Genomic DNA, 15882 nt, shown 5'->3' with positions numbered 1-15882 from the left:
ATATATTAATGTAATAAAAATAGAGTGAAAATTCAATTATTTGTGGAACACTACTTGTTTGTTCACCTTTAGAGCCTCGAGTTCACAATACTCGATCACAGCTTTTAATAAGCCTACAAGTGGTTGTAACCGCAGATTAAAAAATAAAAAATAAAAATAAAAAAATCTCTTAGAAAAGAAAAGGAGACTGAGGGCATCCTTCTATCCTATCCGTGTCCTTCTTGATCAAGATTGATGGCATGCTGTGATATCATTCTTACTGGCTATAAATAAAACTAGCTGCCAATACATTGAACTTGCCTTGATTGAAGAAGGAATTACACTCGGGAAACAGCAAAACTAACTACATGGCAGACCCAGTGCCATATCTTCAAATAACACGCAAATAATGCAAACTCATTGAAGCAGTCCAATCCTGGGGCACTAGTCTCCTGTCCACTACTGAATTGCTGCTACTTGCTCTGATATGAAGCGGAGGAGGTACCAAAACAAACCCCAATGAATTATTACCACAAAGCAATGAGATTGTAATTTGACACAATCCAACTCAAGAATAATAGCACTACCTTGAATGGCTTGTGTGGGCTTTGAGAAAGGGAAGAAACGCAGCTCATCTTATATATCTGCAAAAACTGCAAAAAGATCACCATGGATGTAATCGTTATCTACCAAGCTCACCAAGAAATAGCTGCTCTGGACCTGCAAAAGTTGAGAAGAAATGTTATAGTAGCACATTACAGAACCGAATCCTTATCAAGTCTGTTTGTGTCTTTGGTGGGTGGGGGGCGGGTACATGCGTGTGAAAAACACATGAATTTGATATTTTATGAATAAACCCAACCTCTTCAAGCAATTTTCTGGATGTGTCACCCTCTGGGTACAAGGAAGCCCATCCCCTTGACCAGATTTCAAATGCCTCGTCCTTCCATACCAGGAAGCTGGAAGGATCCACGACAGTGGGTTGGATGATCTCCTTGGCTGGGAAGACTCCCCATGTTACAGCATTCACATCAGTTTGGCCAACGTTTGATATCCAACTTCCTTCTTTGTTTACAGCCATGTAAGTTAGAGATGGGAAAGCCTTGCACTTGTCAACGAGCCCATCCAACTTCTCCCTAGAGCAGAACAATTCTATATAGGCCTTTTGATAAACATAACCTCCAGGCCCACCCCATCCTGAATACATCAATCATGCCAAAATAAATAAGTGGCATCACATGTGGTTTGCATGGATCTAAATATTATCTTTAGAAAGATGACAGAGTTTGATAGGATATATTTTCAAATAACAAAGTACAGACAATTTCCCATACAGTAAAACTGATAAACTTGGCAACGACAATCTCCGAGTATAAAGTTTAAACCCAAAACATGTACTATTCTTCTGTTTTAATTAATCTAAACATGCACTATTTGCTGGAAAAATAATATTATGCAACATATTAATAGGATTTAGTATATATAACACTGCCAGTTATTATACAATTCATTTATTTATTAACCAAATACCATTAAATGGCGAATGCTGGTCAGAACTACAAACAAAGTCAAGAGGGTCAAGCTCAACAACCAGAGCAGACTACAAGAATATGAAATCTCAGTGATGTACTTACTAATGGCAAATGGATGAATTCCTAAATTTAGAATCCTACGTTCCATCTCTGTACTAATTAGAATGAAACTCCCAATATAACGTAACCATTTTTTAATCATAAATGGGGATCAATACCAAATGGCTTTTGAAATTTCACACAAATCCAAGACCATAATGAGCTTATAGCACCAGCCTGTCCCGTGAAATTTTTATTCTTTGGCAATTTATACACTCAAGTAAGATTCTTGCAGGTAGAATTCAAAGAGAAAACAAATCAATCTAACAATATCAGTCTCACCCACAAAAGACAAAGTTTGGAATTTTTTATGATAACACACAGAATGCAACCTTTTTTACTCACCCACAGATGGAGAAGAAGATTTCTCGCCATTGACTGCTGGTTGGCTATTGATGGTAAGGAAACCCTTCATGTTAATCTTCCCCAGCTGTTCATTTATGATTCGTGTTTCTGGCTGAAGCCCATCTAATTCCGACCAAGGACTGCTTCTCAATTTTCCAAGGCAGAATTTCTTAAATTTCTGATGTGTAAAAAAATCCAACATGAAGTTGTAATAATCGACTTTCTCACAACGAGATGAGACTAGTACACTAATACACTCAAAATGGAAACCGTACCTCATGAATATCTTCAAAGTTGCTCAAAGGTGTTGCCCATTCTTCATGAAGTTTCTTGTCACGTGCACGTGGCCGCATGAACTGTTCAAAAATACAAGAAGAATTAAATAGCTACAGTCAAGATAAGTAACTTTCCAGAAATTATAGGAGACAGACTGCAGACATTTTTTAAAAACAGTAACCTTGTTATCATGACATAAAAGATGGTAGGCATATATATATATATAAATATATTTAATATAGTAAAAGTAGAGGATGCACTAAATCTATTGAAAGAATTTTTATATTGTACGTTCAGAGAAAAAAATAGAAGTAACCTGTAAGATTATTCCTACCTGATAGTCAGCTAATGCTCCATATGATGGATTACGAGAATCACCCCATCGCCCATGTGGGTACTGGTCCCAGCCTTTAGTCCTTGATATATAGCTTTTTGGGCGATTAGCCCTACCATAAATGGCTAGGAAGATAAGATGTCTTGAAAATTATACCACATTTTAATGAGCAAACCCAATTAATTACTGAAGTTTAGTCCAAATTATAGCAATTCCATATGTTGCATACCAGAAAATTGGACGAACATCTTCCTTGACACGGAAAACATTCGTTGGGCGTCTCCAGGGCAGGGACCTTGATATTTTGGTCTCTTCAATCAAACCAAGATTCTGCCAAGAATGCTTCTTATTAGGGCCTATGTCTTGTGATAGTATTAATTGGGCGAGCAATATCATCCACATCTCAAGCTAGAACAACAGACTGGGATATGAGAAACAACCATTAATATAGCTAGTGCTGACTTCTCCATGTTTAGCGTATAGAGATGCAATGTCTTAATCCCATGAGCTAAAATCTTCTTGCACATTTCAGTCGCAAGATGAACTCCATATGATTTGACAGCTTCTTCATTGTCCTTAATAGGCTCCAAGGCAGCAGTAATTTCAGCAGGTACCTACAATATGACAATATATGTAGACATTATATCAGGTTGATATAAATAGCATAACCACCATAAGTCACATCTTATCAACATGCTTACCAAAAGAAAGAAGTCATATCTTATCGGCATAACACGCCATAACAATAAAGAGTATACATAGCAAACATGTCCTATGACAGATTTTTTTGCCTCACCACCTTAATATTGTTACATATAATTTACTCAATCATCAAGGAGGAAAATCCAAGCAACCCAAAAATTTTCACCTGTGGAAGGACACAAACATACACAAACAGCAACTCCCCCTAAAACCACACACACAGTCCTATTTTTCTAGGCCTACCATGCCAAAGAGTCCATGATTTGTCATATTTCTATCATTTTTCTAAATTTAATTCTGTTCAAAGCACAAAGAGCACAACCCAAATTTAAGGAATTATACCATAGGAAACATCCAACTTGGGAATGGAGAAAAAGAACAAAATTCCATGAAATCTAGAAAGCTAGAGGAACGGAAGCTACTATGCACCACAAGACAGCCCTCCTTTCCCTAGGAAGAATATTGGGAGAAATGAAGTGCAGCCAAGGGTAACATTTTTATACATCTATAAAATAATAACACCTGGTGTTTTTTGCATAATTATATATAAGGCACAATTGACTCAAAGAGGTAGAAACCCATCAGGTCAATCCAATGCATATGACATTTCATCCGTTCAGGCACACGCGCACATACACAGAGCAATACACTGCCACAAAGATATGTTTCAAAGGGATTGCAAACCTTTGTTTTGCAAAAACCAGTCATGCGAAGAAATCCCTTGTAGTTATTAATGGGCATAATTCCAGGAACAATGGGACAAGTTATTCCAATTTGCCGACAATCATTCACGAATTTGAGAAAAACACCAGTATCATAGAATAGTTGAGTAATGATTAGATCTGCTCCAGCATCAACCTAAAAAAGAAAACATAACATCAATACAGGAGGACCAGCATGACCTTAGGGGGAAGGAGACCAGAGGGCAGTTAATCTCTTTTTTTAGGGCATTCGTAAATATATAACAGAACTACACTTTATGATCACTTGGTATGATAAAAAAAATACTTGTTATTTTCAAATAGAATGGGAAAAAAAGAGAGCAATATCTACAAAGGAAAGAGGTACTCAATCACTGCCGTTTGACGTTGAGTGCGCCCTTATGCTGCATAAAAATGTCTGTTTTTCTATTGGGCATAAATCATTAAATATGCTCCAATACATTGGCAAAAGCCGTGTTCGTGAGCACAAGTTAGTGGTAGGAATGCATATGAAGCACAATTCATAATGGAATAATTAAAAGAGTTATGTAGAACAGTAGCAAGACCTTTCTCTTGAGATAAGCGAGATCATTGTGATAAGCTTCCAATGTAGCCACGCCATTACTTCCTATTACGTCGGGATGTGCCTCTGAGTAGATAAGCAGAAGTAAAAGGATTATAAGAACATATGGTGTGGCGGTGAATAATACAAAGCAATACACCACAACAAGATTCAAGGGAATAAATAAATCTTTAGCTATGGCAAATCTAAAAAGACAATAGGAAAGATAAGGAAACCTGGATAACCAGCAACGGTAATGCCGAAGTAGTCACCATGGTTAGCTCTGATATGTTTCACCTAAAATGTGAAAAACAGAGAGACACTATCACGCCATTGAAATGCAAGCGTTCTAAACAATTAGCTAGAGGTAGATCGATGAACAGAGCAGTAGAGAAAACCAGAGATCAGATAAACTGAGCAGAGAGTGAGAGAGAAAGAAAGGTACGAGGTCGAGAGCGCAGGCAAAGCCGCCTTCGATCTGGACGAACTTGCCCTGGCCATGAGGGGGGTCACCACGGAGAGCGAGGACGTTCTGGAGGCCGTTGGACTTGATGGTGGAGAGGGCGTGGTCGATCTTGTCGACGGGCATGTTGGTGCAGGTGAGATGCATCATGGTCTCGACGCAGACGATGTTCTGCATACGGTTGGCGATGTCGAGGGTGACATCGGCGGTGGAGCCACCAGCGCCCCAGGTGATGTCGCAGAAAGAGGGGTTGTGGGCGACCATGCGGTCCATCCTGTCAAAGAGGTTGTCAACTCCATCATCGGTCTTGGGGGGGAAGAACTCGAAGGAGAAGACGACATTGCCTCCATCCCCAAGCGTAGCAGCCCGGATCTTGTCTACGACCTTCATCTTCGTCCGCTTCTAATCTCCACCGACACCTTCGAGCTTCAGCTTCAGCTTTATTAGATTCTTTAATTAAAGAATGAAAGAATAGGATTCAGCACAGCACAGGGAACGCGCGGTGTTGTCACCAAGTACGCAGAAAGCGGTGCGCGCTTCATTTATTGGTACATCACTATAAAGACAGATTCTGAGGGAGGGAGAGAGAGAGGGAGAGAGAGCGCGTGCCAACTTCACTATCACCGCTCGATCATCTTTTGTTTTTATTTATTTTTAGTCCTAACTAAGATCTCCTCAAATAAATAAATAAAACAGTTCTGCTACAGGTACCCGGCGTTGGGTACCTGTTGGGGAATCGCCACGTCAGCTGATATTATTTAAAAAAAAAAAAAAAAAAAAAGACGATTTCAACTTTACACAGCGCCAAAATGGGTTCTGCAACTCTATCCCAGAAAAATGGAATCTCAGATGCAAATCTTCCATCACTTCTCTTTTGTAAGTTTTATTGTTTTTTTCTCTCTCTTTTTTTATCTTCACCTAGTATTTGAAACCACCAAAAGCCATGGACAAGAAACTGTCCTGTAGGCTCGCGCTGCTTCTTCATCCGGATAAGAACAAGTTCCTGCAACAGTGTTTGGTTGCCAAGAAAACAAAGGAAAATACGCAACATTCCGTAACAGTCAGTTTGGTTGTCGAGAAAATAGAGGGAAATCACGCAATAGTCCGTAACAGTGTGTTTGGTTGCCGAGAAAACGGAAGAAAATCACGCAATAGTCCGTAACAGTGTGATTGGTTGCCAAGAAAATAGAGAAAAATCATGCAATAGTCCATAACAGTCTGTTTGGTTGCCGAGAAAATAGAGAAAAATCACAATAGAATATCCTACAAATATGAGATTCGATGGATGAACGTACATCTCTGTTCGTCAGCTTCGTGTGGGTGTTTCCGTGTGCATGTGGTTGGAAAAAAATGGATGAAATAAAACAGATCTAGAACTTGGAGGTATGCTGCATTTGTGCATAGGAAAAGGAAAGAAAAGAGAAAGAGAGATTAAATGCCTGCGCATTGTAGTAGAAAGTAGGGCTTTTTTGTTTTTATTATGAACATTTTTTCACGGAATCGGTTTTGCAATGAATAGCTTGGTGGGGTACGCGGGGAAGAAGAAGATGAAATCAATTTGTGGGTTTCTGTTTCAAACTAGCCGAATTCAACGAAACGCCTCGTTTTGTTTTCACACGTGGATGGACGTGTACACGGGGGTTCTCATCCCCGGGTGCAAGTAGAGTTTTTCTAAATAAAAATGGGAGAAATCAAGGTTTATTTGTAATCGCAGTCACATCCTTAATACTTTTGGAACATCGGTCGACAAGTATCTTGAGGGGTGGCAGTTTTATACTTGTGTTTTTAAATATTTTTTTATAATTAATTAAGAGATAGATATAATGTGTAGAATGTTGTCTAATTCCTCGACCACGTGATTACTAAGATGCATCACAATTGTTAAAAAAAAATATGGAAAAAATCACTAAATCTGAGCATCTTATCCGAATGGAAGAGCCTCTTCTACAAGAGAGAAATCGATTTCTTAATTACGTTTAAATGTTAAAAATATATCGAATGATTTATTAAATAATAATAAAATAATATAAAAATATTTTAAAATCTCATTTCCTTGTAATAGTCTAATTATAAGAAATTAGACCACAAGGATAATGAGTATATATATATATATATATTGAAGAATGGCAGTACCCAAAGTTATTACATAATGAGTATAAATTTAAATAAATAAATAAATTGTTTTGTGTAAAATAATAATTTGAAAAATACTTTAATCACAAAGTGATTATACAAAAATAATTCTACAAATTAATATAATTTATTATATTATAAAATTATTTTTATTATAAAATAAATATAATAAATCATATAAAATTACATCAATTTATAAAAATTATTTTTATATAATCTCTTTTAAATCCTCAAACCCGCACTTTCGTACCGTTGCCTCCCGCACCAGAATCAATATTGTTATGTATGTACGGTTTGGTAGGTGGGACGACGACCTCTTCGCACGATGTTAAAAGCTAAACGCACGCACCGATGGCTATCCAATTCCATTGACAAAATTACAACTCGCATACATGTAACATGAATGGGTGCATACCAGTAACAACAACAACGATATTAAGAACAGAGAGATCTGAAAAAAAAACGAAATAATAGGGAGATTTGGGCTTTCAAATTTCGTGCCTGGGGCGACCAAGAGTTCGTTTAAAATTATTAGATAGGAGTATATAACCCCCATTTGAGCTTGGCAGCATCATAATCAACACCCCCAGTCCCAGATCGGCAGATCCAGGGGGTGTTTGCCATTACAAAGCCAAATTTTCAACCTTACAAAAGTGCCTTGAACATCAACGCACTCAGTTTACAAACTCCTCATTAGAGGAAAAAAAAATGGTGAAACATTTTTGTGAACTCTGTGCACGGAATGACGAATCCTCATTTTGCGAGAGAACACAACCATTGTTCTTCTGTCTGGTATAACATTCTAGCGAGTCAAAGTGTACAGCAGATGGATCTTTGACTTATGAGAGCAACACTCAATCAAGTAGCAGTTGATACCTGAATTTCAACAAAACCCAAGTTATCTGAGTTCGCCCATTCATATTCATTGCACTACCATTTGACCAAGCTGCAAAAGTGGAATGCACATACAGTGAAACATGTTGCAATTGCTTGTGACCATCTGTGTGATCTTTCCTTCCACAAAATCCTTCAACCATGAAAAATACAATCAAAATAAGAAGATAGATCATCAAACGTTGTTAATGCTAAACCTAGAAGACAATAGTAATTGTAAATAAAACTAATGTCACAAGCACGAACATCCAGATTATGGAGCTTTTGGCAAATGAAAGAAAGTAATATGTGCCACCCAGAATTGACAGGGAAAAAGGAAAATAAAAGAGTGGAAAGCTGTTAAAAAGCATAATAGCTAGTTTAACACGCACAGAAAACCTCTCAAACTCAACAGTAAAAGCCTCCTCATCACCTGAAATATACTTCATTGTGTGTCCAATCCATGCGTTACCCTTAAACACCATGGACAGAGCCCACTTGAGTGGCTTCTTCTATCACCCTTGGTCAAAACACAGACCACAAGCAAGCTTCACAGTTATCCCCAATACCCATTCAGTTCACAAGTCATTCCCCTCTTAGATATTCCTTTTATCTCCAGGTTACTGGAATACAAAAGCTTTTTTTCTTATTTTATTTCTCAAATTTGGTAGACAGAATTGCAGAGAGTTAGGAAAAACGATCAGAAGATATAGATGGGATTACCTAACAGGCAAGCCATGTTAAACAAAAATTATACTTACCCCACAATAAAATCACGATGTCACAAATTCCCAATCTTCTTTTGTCATGTCAAGAAATTCGACAGCACCATCTTCAAACATAATCTGCAATCACATACATCTATTCATATATGCGCATCTAACCAACATAAACCAACAGAGAGCAGTCTCTTACAGAGTGTTTTTGGGAAAAATTATCAAAATGTTTAATAATTCCAAAGGACCTGGAACATAGAAAGCATATATATGAAAATATATAGTAGGGTAGATATAGTAAACATAAAATGTCATACTTATAGAGCAGCATTTACATCTGATCATTTAGAAAGTAGTGCATGGCCAAACTCAAATATAAGAAAGAACCACACAAACTGCTTGCCATATATGGCCTCAAATGAGTCATATAGTACAGTTCGGTCGGTCCACATTAATAAGCACTATGCTGCAGGATGTAGGTCCAAGAATTCTGAGACCAGATCAATAAGAAAATTCCAAACAAGCATGTGTATGCAGCCTATATACAAATTAATGAATTGTTTATAGTCATCTTTATAAAGGCCACTACAACAAAAAATAAACAAACGATAACAGAAACATGGCTATTGCATACGGTCTAAAAGATTGTTTCCAAAATATTGCCCTAGAAACAACACCGAGTAAATGCAGAAGACTAAGACATTCCGAAAATACCTCTCATTCATAGGGCGGATTATCCTAATAACTTCACAAATGCAATTATGGAAGCATGTTCCTTGCAGGGTACAAACATTTGAACTCCCTAAACAAAAAAGTTAAAATTAGATAAAGGAGAAAAAGCTTCACGGAGATAAATCATAGAAATCATGACAATTTAAAGCATTTGATCTAATAGAAGAAATGGCATTTAACATATGAACATGGGGGGGGAGAGAGAGAGAGAGAGAGAGAGAACCTTACCTACATGCAATCCTCCATTCTGGTAAACCTTTGAGAGACACCCAATAATTAGTCCATGTTATTCAGAACATCAAATTTAAGTATGTAAGACACGAGAGTAGCGTAAGCAGTCATTGATGAAGCAAGGCATTACGAAAATAAGGTGCAATTATAATCACGTTAATATTCACAGATCCAACAGTTGGATGTTCTGATGGTCATACTCCATACAAGTCAGCTCCAGCCCCTACTCAAGCCCACCATCTAAAGGGAATGCTAGGAGGGGGAAGTGATATGACGTAGGAAAACCAGAGGGAAAGGGAACGCTATCTCACTTGTACTCATATTTTACCTTTTCAGGGATCTTATCAAAACCTAGTCTGAGTCACAAATCTAAGCTAGATACTCACCAACCTAATTATTGGAGGTCTTAAAAGCATTTTGATGTTTCAAATGCAACCCTAAACATTGCCCCAAGCAAGCAAACCAACTTCCTAATTGGTATTTTTTTATAAGTATTTAGGATGTTAAAGTACTTGCAAACACTTTATACTTATGTGCATACATGTGTGCATATATCTCAATTGTCCACAAGCAAAAAATAAATAAAACTATGAAAACAACATAAATCGGAAAATGGAATTGGAGTTTCTTATAGAACAGCCAGCCTATGCTTTTCCAGACAGAATTGCTTTCAGTTTGGGAGACGACACAGCCACCTGGTATGCCACTAGTTTCAATGCAGCATCTGAAGACATCTTAGGCTTGGTAGGTTTGACCCCCAGCTTCCTCCTGCAGCCAACAGCACCACAATGGCAATCTTGATCTGCACCAAACTGAACAAGCCTGCTAAATTTGTTAGATTGGACTACAAGAATACAAAATGTCATGAAGTTATGACACACGTATTGCAAGTGAATCGATGCAATAAAGAAGTTATGCGAGGGCTCATACTGATAATCATAGGTCAGATGCTCGCCCTTTTTTACGCCACAAGTTGCAAATATGCCAATTCTTGTTTCCCCATCTATTATCCTTGAAAAGTAAAAAACTAGTGCATATAAGATTGAATACAACAATTAACCACAAAAACGGCATTAAAGATTAGTGGAGAACCATTTTTGCATCTCGGTATTCGGACAACAACTATGGTTTATATATCTTGACCTGTTTCCCTTGTATGTTGCATCAATTACCATATCTCGATTAATTTCACACAAGTAAAAGTTTGTCTCTCCACGGTGTTTCATGTTCCAAAGCCTTTCCTCACATGTTTTGTCATCAATAACTACATATACAGAAGCAGCATTAATTAATTGGCTTCTAAAGTAATTGAGCATGCTGGACATGGGTGATATATGTAAAGAAAATGATGAATGAAGAGGTCACCTTCTCCCACATATTCTATTACAAACTCTCCTTGCTTGATATCTTCATCCGCCACGATTCCAGAACCACATTTCTCAGTCTGCAATGACACCTTAATTTAAATAGCTATTTTTATGCCCATACACATCAGCAGCAAAAAAAATTGTGAGATCCAAGTTACAAGACATTAGGATGTTACGACAGAAATAAGATCAACTGGAACAAACATGAACGCTCAGAAGGAAGATAAAGGATTACCAAACAATCAATTCAAATGACAGTATTAAAAACAATGAATATGTTTGCCTGTGTATGTGTTACATTCGTGTGTGTATATGTCTGTGTGGAGACAAAGGTGGGCACAGCACAGGGAATATGTGGGGCTGTCATATAGTAAGCAGTTACTGCTTCCTGTTTCACAAAGAGAGAGAAGCCCATAACAAGTTGCACCAACAACCCAGCGAGGCTGAACTGTGAAGTAGGAGCCAAGGTAATGCAACTCTACATCTCCACACGATCATCTCTCTCCTTCTGTTTTGTTCTGTTTTTCTTTTTGGCTTAATATTTTTTCTTGGGAAAAAAAAGGTAAGGGAGATAGATTGTAAGGACCAAGAGGACCAAGATGGGCTTGCAAGGAGCCCGTTATAGTAGGTTAAACATAGAAGCTTCTCAGGCATTCTCTCAAGACAGACCAAATACAGTCTGATGCTAATCACAAGGAAAATGATAAGAAATCCATACGCAAGGTAAACGTGTATGTCGTTTTTCTAATGAATAAATTGGTCTTAAAAAATCCCTTACAAGTTGGACTTGACAAATAGTTGGAAGTAAAGACTTACCTTCACCAGTTTCATCTTCTTCACAGGTCGGCTCTGGAATGGTTTGTTGATGCATGAACTCCCGCATTTACATCCAGTGGAGCAACTAGAGAGGAGCATCCTGTAGCAAGAAACTGTTGTCATGCTATGGAAATCCTTATTGTTAATCAAGAATATTGGGGTTAGATGAAACAGCATATGAAATAAGTGGTAGGCAACCACGTGCATGAGAAGTGGGTTCAGACACATGGAATGTCACATGAAACAGTTCTCATGTGACCTTGTAGGTGTATCCAAACTTAATAAAGATAAGAATGCTGTAAGAAGTTAGAATACCATTGATGTTTGAACCAATATTTACCCATCCAATAATAATTTCTAAAAAGAAAACAATGTTTGAAAACTCAGCAAATTATCCAAGTCTTAAATTTGATACCATAAACTCTTTAGATGATCAAAGTAAAATACAACTAGAAGATGATCCAATTGGAACTGTTATTTAATGTTTATCTATAAGTAAAGTTAGAGCTGTTACCCGCTCTATTTAAAGACATATAAAGGCAACGCAACAGTGATTCACTGAGACAATCCTTATTCCTTACCCACAATGGCAATCTCTACCACACACACTAGAAGATCCAGGTGAAGGGCTGCAGGAACAGAATATTCCATCATCCTCAAGGCGTCTTTTCATCCTTTTTGTGAGATATATATCTTGAATTTGTCAATATCAACAAAAGGAAACCATAGAGGCTAAATAAACAAATGAGAGAGAGAGAGAGAGTTCTAGCCTTCGGGAAATATAAATTATAAATCAAACTGATGTGTGTCAGCTGAGTGAAACCAAACATGATTGAAACTGGCAAGTAGACGTACAAGTATAAAACCATAAACGAATGCCCATGTATTCTCATCAATAAAATTTTTATTTACTGATAACAAAAAAAAGACCATAAACGGTCGTCAAAAGGGAAAAAAAAACAGAAGAAGAAGAAGGCTTTTATAGACCATAAAACAGATGGTAATTAGTTATAAACAAATAGACAAGAAAACAGACTTAAATTGCACCAAGGCTACACATTCTACGGCCCCAACAAATCTGGGTCTGCAAACTTGAAAGCCCTTAAAAATTTTCACATTACAACTTCCAACTATAAGAGGTGTAATGGACAAATTTTGAGACTTCATTTTAAAAGGATACTGCGCTTTATAAAGGTGTAAGGCGTAGGCTTCCATTTACTAAACCAATCTGGAAGTTCAAAATCAACCGGATTTCCAATCTGCTTAAGCAGTTTGTTGAATACAGCTCCGATGCGACCATGCTCAGGATTCTGATTTCACAGAAAACAGCAATCAGGAACTCGTAACACTAATTCAATTATCATTACAGACAACATGGTGGCACTAAAAGAAACCTGAATTAATCAAACTCACGAAAACTCGGGCCCTATTCAAAAATCAATTCTACATCGTTTGGCGAATATAATCTATTTGCGCTACTATAGGCAAGATGCCCGATAAGATTTGAGAAAAATAAAGGAGAGGATGCGACCTCCTCTCACAATATTGAGACACAAAACAGTTGTTATTAGCAAAGATACCCGCATTTGGAGAGCACTAAGTTCATGTAACTCAGATTATTACAGCGGTGCAGGAAGGAAAATGGAAATCTCAAGGTAAACGTCCTTCTTTGTCTAGACTATAGACTATAGGCTACGTGTGATAAGAAACTTTAAACAACCGTCTTTGTAGCAGGCATGACATCAAATAGCAACGAACCGCATGAGATTTGAGAAATAAAGGCCTACAAAATCACATAAGAAATTCAATATCTGAAAAGCGGGATAAAAGTCATGAAACAGCATGAGAAAAGGAAGAAAATAAAAAACTTACAATTCCTAGGCAGATCTCGCCCCCATTCAGCAAAACAACCAGACAGTTTTATGTTTTACCTGGTAAAAAGAACAAATATATACGAAGGAAATTCAGGGCAGGGCAAGGCTGTACATCCAGAGAAATGACGATATGAAAATAAACAAGACGGAGTAGGAGCATACTCAAGATCTTATTTCACGGCATTGAAGCCCGAAAATTGAAATACGAAGGAAATGAGCCGTAGAAAAGTAGTAAATTTCAAGTGCGGGAGGGAGTTAATTGAATATATTTTTACATATTCAACCTTAGTAGCAGCATCAGAAGAAGAACTAGTGGAAGAAGAGGCATAGAGACGAGGACGAGAAATGGGAAGTAGAAGGGAGGGAGTGCTTGAAGCTTACCGGAGAGAATGAAGAGCGGTAACCGCGACCAGTGGAACCAGTAGTCTCTACTACCGCCAAACCTCATCCCACACAAAATCTACTCAAACTAGCCATGAGATCCAAACGGCAGACCGTGCAAATTAAAAATGTTTCTGCAATTCTTTTTTCCATGTGGAATCTTTCTATAATTATAGATGACCTCTCCAGTCCTTTACGTCGCAATACGGATTCAAAAATTAAATAAAATATTATTTTTTAATATTAATATTATTTATAATTTAAAAAAATTAAATTATTTATTATATTTTATATAAAAAATTAAAAAAATTATAATAATAAGATAAATTATTTCTGTATCTAAATGAAATCTAAGATAAATGATATTTATAATTTATATAATTATTTTTAGAATTATTTTTAATAATAGTTACTTTTTTTCAATCAAAATATACGAAAATTGTACATTTTAAATTGTATATAATTTTACTTGTATATTAATATTCAGTAATATAAATAGATTTCACTTAAAAATAAATTTCAGATAATATGTGACAGTGTATTGCCACCACCACCGCTTTCAAAAATGGGTCGCTGCATACTGCTTCGTGATCGAACTTTGTCATCGTCGTCAGCGTCGCCCCTCCTCTCTCTCTCTCTCTCTCTCTCTCTCTCCATGAACGAATAATCTACGCTATATCCGATTGTGGATTCATTTACGGCTATGATGGCAGCGTTTTAATGCTTCTTGTTATTAGGTAGCCTACGTCCTCAGGAACGGTATGGAGGCTGATCCTTCATCTTTACCACGGCACTGCAACCAACTGCAAGTAAGTAATCTACTGTTACTGGTCTTGTGATATCCGATTTCATATTTAGAACATTAGTATTAAATTTATCAAATTTATCTTCAAATTTTAATAAAAAGTACATATTTTTCATATATATAAAATTTCTTTATTCATAACTCTATACTAAATTAGCTATTGAATTCATCAAAATAATAATATAATATTTTTTTTTATTTTATAACTACACTAATCATATGTTAATTAATAATTTAATTTGATTCTTACATTATTATTACAAGACAGTTAGAGATTAAACGTGAATAAAAAAGACCATTAGAGATTAAAAGTGAATAAAAAATAGATTTGATGAGTGAACAATAGAGCTATTCAAATTTGAAAAAACCTATACATTTACTGTAGCTCAAAATTTCACATTTATCTCTTTGGCTAATCCAATGCAACTCTCTTTTGATAAAATTCATTATATTTTACATTTGGCTAAACTTTTGATGAAGCCAATACCAATGCTCTTAGCACTGCTCCATTTGATCGTTTAGATAAATTGAGTTTTTAATTTTTTTTTACTTTTTTAATTTATATTTTTTTATCATTTTAAAACATTTTAAAAAAATATTAAAAAAATATCAATACATTAATAGTTAATTCCTTAACTATTAAGTAAAAATAAATTAAAATAAAGAAGGTGTCAAAATAAAGTGTCAAATTTAGGTGTCAGAGTAGCATTTTTTCTTACTCTTTATAAGGTTCAAATGGGGCTCCAATTGTATCATTGACTAGTCATTTTGGAGTATAAGTCATGTAATTTAGGTCTTCCATTGGAGCATTACAAATAGTATCAGAGATAAATTTGAGGTTTTATGTTATGATCCCACATCGAGTATGAGATCGGTTGGTGATTTATAAACGCTTAAGCACCCTTCCCTTATAAGCCGGTTTTCAATGATAAGTTCTAGTTAGTGGGTTCATAACAAATGG

General features: G+C 36.4%; 2 protein-coding genes across 9 annotated transcripts; both read right to left on the bottom strand.

Moving 5' to 3' along the window:
- Nucleotides 1–5: 5 nt before the first annotated feature.
- LOC109020262 (methylenetetrahydrofolate reductase 2-like) lies at nt 6–5544 on the bottom strand. The gene is made up of 12 exons (XM_019002684.2): nt 4976–5544; nt 4767–4827; nt 4535–4617; nt 3952–4125; nt 3006–3179; nt 2795–2895; nt 2566–2677; nt 2231–2311; nt 1956–2133; nt 842–1176; nt 567–699; nt 6–461 (listed from the first exon to the last, which is right to left on the bottom strand). The coding sequence occupies exons 1-11, from the start codon at nt 5381–5383 to the stop codon at nt 616–618; spliced, it is 1791 nt and encodes a 596-aa protein (XP_018858229.1). The 5' UTR covers nt 5384–5544; the 3' UTR covers nt 6–461; nt 567–615.
- Nucleotides 5545–7594: 2050 nt separating this feature from the next.
- On the bottom strand, nt 7595–14243 carry LOC108981090 (histone-lysine N-methyltransferase ASHH3-like). 8 transcript variants are annotated; one of them, XM_035691929.1, is made up of 16 exons: nt 14117–14243; nt 13734–13792; nt 13582–13644; nt 13042–13171; nt 12443–12554; nt 11862–11961; nt 11044–11122; nt 10771–10942; nt 10609–10689; nt 10374–10500; nt 9676–9703; nt 9430–9517; nt 8915–8963; nt 8761–8844; nt 8096–8153; nt 7595–8002 (listed from the first exon to the last, which is right to left on the bottom strand). In XM_035691929.1, exons 3-14 carry the CDS (start codon nt 13597–13599, stop codon nt 8773–8775), a joined length of 1056 nt encoding a protein of 351 aa, XP_035547822.1. In that variant the 5' UTR covers nt 13600–13644; nt 13734–13792; nt 14117–14243; the 3' UTR covers nt 7595–8002; nt 8096–8153; nt 8761–8772. The 8 variants fall into 8 exon arrangements, with proteins under 8 accessions (XP_035547822.1, XP_035547821.1, XP_035547818.1 ...); XM_035691928.1 differs by lacking the exon at nt 8915–8963 and adding an exon at nt 8433–8547 and having other exon boundaries at nt 10374–10689; XM_035691925.1 differs by having other exon boundaries at nt 7595–8153; nt 10374–10689.
- Nucleotides 14244–15882: the final 1639 nt, after the last annotated feature.

Source organism: Juglans regia, chromosome 7 (assembly GCF_001411555.2).
Source record: "Juglans regia cultivar Chandler chromosome 7, Walnut 2.0, whole genome shotgun sequence".
Lineage (NCBI taxonomy): Eukaryota > Viridiplantae > Streptophyta > Magnoliopsida > Fagales > Juglandaceae > Juglans > Juglans regia.
This window is presented reverse-complemented; position numbering and strand designations above follow the sequence as displayed.